Source organism: Trichechus manatus, unplaced genomic scaffold (assembly GCF_000243295.1).
Source record: "Trichechus manatus latirostris isolate Lorelei unplaced genomic scaffold, TriManLat1.0 scaffold00007, whole genome shotgun sequence".
Taxonomy (NCBI): Eukaryota; Metazoa; Chordata; class Mammalia; order Sirenia; family Trichechidae; genus Trichechus; species Trichechus manatus.
The window spans coordinates 16,621,367-16,627,366 of NW_004443943.1; the positions used below are offsets into that span (position 1 = coordinate 16,621,367).

General features: G+C 39.0%; 1 protein-coding gene across 1 annotated transcript in view; it reads left to right on the top strand.

Moving 5' to 3' along the window:
* KIF20B (kinesin family member 20B) overlaps positions 1-6,000 on the top strand; it is a 98,179-nt gene that overhangs the window by 80,302 nt on the left and 11,877 nt on the right. Inside the window, exon 30 of the mRNA XM_023739903.1 lies at positions 302-499. Coding sequence (XP_023595671.1) covers positions 302-499 — 198 coding nt within the window. The remainder of the gene's footprint in view (positions 1-301; positions 500-6,000) is intronic.

The following is a 6,000-nucleotide window of genomic DNA, read 5'->3' on the forward strand; positions in this document are numbered from 1 at the left end:
TATGTTTGTGGTAGGGTCCAGGAATCTAAAACAAATTCCCCAGGTAATTCTTACGATCATACAAGTTTGAGAAATACTAATCTCTGAGTTTTCCAGTTTTAACATATCATGTATAAACCTGGAGAGGGTATATAAGATCTCATTCTTTTGTTCTTGTTGTGGTAAATTTGACCCAGCACACTATCTTTCATACTTAATCTTTCCCAATTCATGGTCTTCAATAGGCATTTAAGGGAGTTAATCCTTTGCAATTTATAAATTCATATTTTTACAAGTAAGATTTTTTCCCTTTCTGTTCTAGGATGGATCTGTAGTCCTTGACTCTTGTGAAGTGTCAACAGAAAATATTCAAATGACTCGGTTTCCAAAACCTGAGTTAGAGATTCAGTTTACACCTTTGCGGCCAAACAAAATGGCAGTGAAGCACCCTGGTTGTACCTCACCAGTGACAGTTAAGATTTCCAAGCCCAGGAAGAGGAAAAGTAATGACATGGAGGAGGTAAATAACTGATGAGGAAGTATAACAAACAAATATTAGTATCACTGTGAGTCATAATATGTAAATACTGCTGTTAGAGACAAAAATCATAATTTATGTTATATTTTATACCCTTTAAGACTATCACTGGTTTAATAGTCTTCAAACACAAAGCTTATGAATATTAAAATATGTAGCTCGTCCCTTGTTCCAGTTAAGATGTGATAAGTCAGATAACGGTGTATTATACTAGAGAGCTGTTTGAATATACTACTCTTGTACAGTTCTAGTCACTTTCTCTCCATTGGAAGGTGCATTGTTGCTAACTATACTACTAAAAGGGACAAGATGGGCCGACCCCACCTTTATCACTAACTGCATGGCCAGGATCAGTATAAATCCAATTTATGGACCCAGGCTTCACCTTCCCACATCGCCATTCCTTGTTGCCAGCCACTTCTTCTGTGGCACATCCTCTCTCACCCTAACCACCCAGAGTTACGTCAGACTTTATCCCGTGTCACCCAGAGCCAGGTCATTGGGTACCAGCCATAGGTTCAGGAGTCTGCACGACTCCCTGCACTTTAGACTGCTGGTCTCTCTCTCTCTCACTCTTTCTCTGTAGACCCTTGGGCTAGGTCACAGGCTGGAAGGACTGTCCTTCATTGACTGTCCATGCAGCCTTTTTCTGTCACCCAACTACCCAGAGCTAGTACTTCACAAATCAACTGCCTTTGCATCCTTTCTCTGAATCAGCCATCCTGATCTAAGTCAGAGTCCCATTGCCCCTTGTGGGTTTGTTAATTCACAAAGACTGTTACCTATACCAGGAGCCCTGGTGGTGCAGTGTTTAAAGCACTCGACTGCTAGCCGAAAGGTTAGTGGTTCGAACCCACCAGCAGCTCCACGGGAGAAAGACGTGGCAGTCTGCTTCCATGAAGATTTACAGCCTTGGAAACCCTATGGGGCAGTCTGTCCTGTAGGTTCACTATGAGTCGGAATCAACTCGACAGCAGTAGGTTTGCTTGTTTTGGGTTTTGGACTGATAAGTTGTGAATGGACTGCTCTAATTGTATAGTCCCTAACCATAGTATAGTAGTACTCTAAAAGGACTATCCTATCCAGGGTGGTCAGCTATAGGATTCCTTTGTAATTCCAGATTTGTCCTAGAAACAGAAAGGATTTTAAGATCATTTATCCACTGAATACTATCTGCATGGGTGTGGATACTTAGAGGAATACTTAAGGTTCCCAAGGTGTACTGGCCCCTCATACTCTAACCGTTTGAACAAGGAAGAGCCCATGCATGCAGGCTGTCTTCCACATAAGATTCTCTTATGGTACTATAGTTGGAGCCTCTATAAAGGAAAATATCTTCATATGGTTGACAAATTATACCTTGCTCCAGATTATTTGGTGTGGGAACAGTAAGCTTAACATATGATAATCAATCTTCAAAAACAAAATTATTACATAGAGATAATCTACCTAAGTTTGATTCTGTTTCCAATATTTCTGTAGGCAGGCATTATTCCACAAATAGTTCCATTTAATATCTTCATACAGTTGCCTAACTAGAGATTGTAAAATCTAGGGGGAATAGGACGTTAACAGGGCATTAAAACATGGAATTCTGGGGTGGTGTAGTAATTCAGGAGAGTGCCATAATTTAATATGTATAGCTCACTTTAAAGTTAGGCTATCATTAAGACTGGAGGAGGAACTAAGTTATAGGCCAAAATGGGTGGCTAAAGGGTCCGAGTTCTCTTGCAAGCAGAATAACTATAATAGAGATTGTTACAAGGAAGCCAAAGAATAATACTACAAGCATCCAAAGTAGGTTAACACTCTCAATATATACATACAAGTAATTTCCAGAAAGTATAGAATGACATTTACCATGAGCATAAAATTTTAAAAGCATGTTAGAAAAAGAGAATAGCAAATATGATGAAGTCAGTCAAAGTTCAGTAATCTTGTCTTTATTCATAAGTCCTTTAAGGTCTTAGAGGAGAAGTACAGGCCTGGTCCAGGTGTCTTGGGAAAGCAAGCCGTCTACTCAGATATCATCTGCTTCTCATCCTGGGATCACTTAAAATTTTATTTGAGTCCTTCAGCAGGTCCAAAAGTCCACTCGGATGTTAGGGCCTTCTTTAGCTGAGACAGATGGATCCATGCCTTAACCCCCTGTAATTCAGTACTACAAGGGTTAGTGAGAAGGATTAAGTAGGGTTCCTTTCATTGAGGTTCCAATGAGTCTTTTAATTGTTGTCCTTCTAATATGTATATTCTGGGGAAGTGTTAAGTAGACTTTTGGATTCTACTTTCTGTTTATCAAAGGTTTCTTTAACCTATGAAAAATATCTTTTAGAGTATTAGATTAAAGATTGTTGGTATAAGTAACATAAGGGAAGACCATTCGGTTTTTGAAGAACTACTTCTCTTATTATGGTCATTTCAGTATTCATTTCTTGGAATCCACGGGCAGAATCATTTAAAACACTGAGTATGTTTAGTCAGAATTTTGATATGTGCTATGATCTTCTAATCCTATTCGAGGTACAAAATGAAAGTTAAATGATTATACCATTGAAATACAGATCTGGACTAACAAGGGAAAGAAAAGGAAAAAAAAAGGTTTCTTATATTTAGTCAATAGAACATTGAACATCAGTAATATTCTTTTATAAGTCTTGCAGTAATTTTTTAGTTTACTCAGTCCCATGTAGTTAATTTTGGTTCCATGCAACTCTGGAGCAGTAGCAGTCGGAAAACCTCATCGGCTTCTCCATAGAGTCCTAGAAATCTTGATTTAGTCCAATTATATGCTCGTTTGAAATATTTCGGAACCAACTCAATGACACCTAACAACAACAACATAAATCTGATGTAGTTCATTTTTGTTAGAAAACTTTTAGTTAAGCAAAGTAAAACTAATCTGCTAATGACAAACTGAAATGGTTATGATTAACTTATAATTTTTTTATTGTTGTACTTTAACTGAAGTTTACATTTCAAGTTAGTTTGCCATACAAAAATTTATGCATACATTGTTATGTGACCCTAATTACTCTCCCCACATTGTGACAGCACAGTCCTCCTTTCCACCCCTGATTCCCCATGTCCATTCAATCACCTCCTAACCCTCTTTGCCTTCCAATCTCACCTCCAGACAGAATCTGCCTGTTTACTCTCTTGTATCTACTAGAGCTAAGAGGCACACTTCTCGCGAGTATCACTTTATGTCCCACAGTACAGTCCAATCCCTATCTGAAGAGTTGGCCTTGGGAATTGTGTTAGTTCTGGGCTGATAGGGAATCCAGGGGCCATGATTTCCAGAGATCCTCCTGTCTCAGTCAGACCATTAAGTCTGGTCTTCTTACTCAAATTTGAATTCTGCACCCCACCTTTCTCCTGCTCCTTCAGGGACTCTCTGTTGTGTTCCCTGTCAGGGCAGTCATTGGTGGTAGCCGGGCACCATCTAGTTCTGGTCTCAGGCTGATGAAGTCTCTGGTTTATGTGGCACTTTCTGTCTCTTGGGCTAATACTTTCCTTGTGTCTTTGGTATTCTTCATGTTCCTTTACTCCAGGTGGTTGGGACCAATTGATGCATCTTAGATGGCTGCTTGCAAGCTTTTAAGACCCCAGATGCCACTCACCAAAGTAGGATGCAGAACATTTTCTTAATAAGCTTTGTTGTACCATTTGACGTAGATGTCCCCTGAAAGCATGGTCTCCAGACCCCTACCCCTGCTGCTGTGTCCCTCAAAGTGTTTGATTGTATTCAGGAAACGTCTTAGCTTTGGTTTAGTCCAGTTGTGCTGACTTCCCCTGTAGTGTGTGCTCTCCTTCCTTTCACCTAAGATAATTCTTACCTAAAAATCTAGTTAGTGAATAACCCTCATCCTCCCTCCCCACCCTGGAAACCATCAAAGAATGTTTTTTTCTGTGTTTAAACCTTTTCTTGAGTTCTTATAATAGTGGTCTTATACAATATTTGTCCTTCTGTGACTGAGTAAATTCACTCAGCATAATGCCCTCCAGATTCCTCCCTGTTTTGTTTCACGGCTTCATCGTTGTTCTTTACTGTTGCGTAGTATTCCATTGTGTGGATAGACCGTAATTTGTTTATCCATTCGTCTGTTGATGGGCACCTAGGTTGTTTCCATCTTTTTACTATTGGGAACAGTGCTGCAGTGAACATAGGTGTGCATATATCTATTCGTGTGACCGCTCTTATTTCTCTACGATATATTCCAAGGAATGGGATAGCTGGATCGTATGGTACTGCTATTTCTAGCTTTTTAAGGAAGCGCCAAATCAATTTCCAGAGTGGTTGTACCATTTTACATTCCCACCAACAGTGTAGAAGTATTCCAGTCTCTCCACAACCTCTGTAACATTTATTATTTTGTATTTTTTGGATTAATGCTAGCCTTGTTGGGGTGATATGGTATCTCATTGTAATTTTGAGTTGCATTTTTCTAATGGCTAATGATTGTGAGCATTTCGTCATGTGTCTGTTAGCTGCCTGAATGTCTTCTTTGCTGAAGTGCCTGTTCATATCCTTTTCCCGTTTTTTAATTGGGTTATTTGTCTTTTTGTTGTTGAGGTTTTGCAGTATCTTGTAGATTTTAGAGATTAGACGCTGATTGGATTTGTCGTAGCCAAAAATTTTTTCCCAGTCTGTAGGTTGTCTTTGACTCTTTTGATGAAGTCTTTTGATGAGCATAAGTGTTTGATTTTTAGGAGCTCCCAGTTATCTAGTCTCTCTTGTGGTGCTTGTGCATTGTTACTTATGGTTTGTATCATGTTTATGCCACGTATTAGGGCTCCTAGCGTCCCTGTTTTTTCTTCCATGATCTTTATCGTTTTTGATTTTATATTTAAGTCTTTGATCCATTTTGAGTTATTTTTTGTGCATGGTGTGAAGTATGGGCCTTGTTTCAGTTTTTTGCAGATGGATATCTAGTTGTGCCAGCACCATTTGTTAAGGAAGACTGTCTTTTCCCCAATTAACGGACTTTGGGCCTTTGTCAAATATCAGCTGCTCATAGGTGGATGAATTTAAGTCTGGATTCTCAATTCTGTTCCATTGGTCTACATATCTGTTGTTGTACCAGTACCAGGCTGTTTTGACTATCGTGGCGGTATAATAGGTTCTAAGATCAGGTAGTGTGAGGCCTCCCACTCTGTTCTTCTTAATGAGTAGTGCTTTACTTATTCGGGGCCTCTTCCATTTCAATATGAAGTTGGTGATTTGTTTCTCCGTCTCATTAAAAAATGCCATTGGAATTTGGATCGGGATTGCATTGTATCTGTAGATCGCTTTGAGTAGAATTGACATTTCGACAATGTTGAGTCTTCCTATCCATAGGCAAGGTATGTTTTTCCACTTATGCAAGTCACTTTTGGATTCTTGGAATAGTGTCTTGTAGTTTTCATTATATAGGTCTTTTATATCTCTGGTGAGATTTATTCCTAAGTATTTTATCTTTTTGGGGCTATTATAAATGGTATTG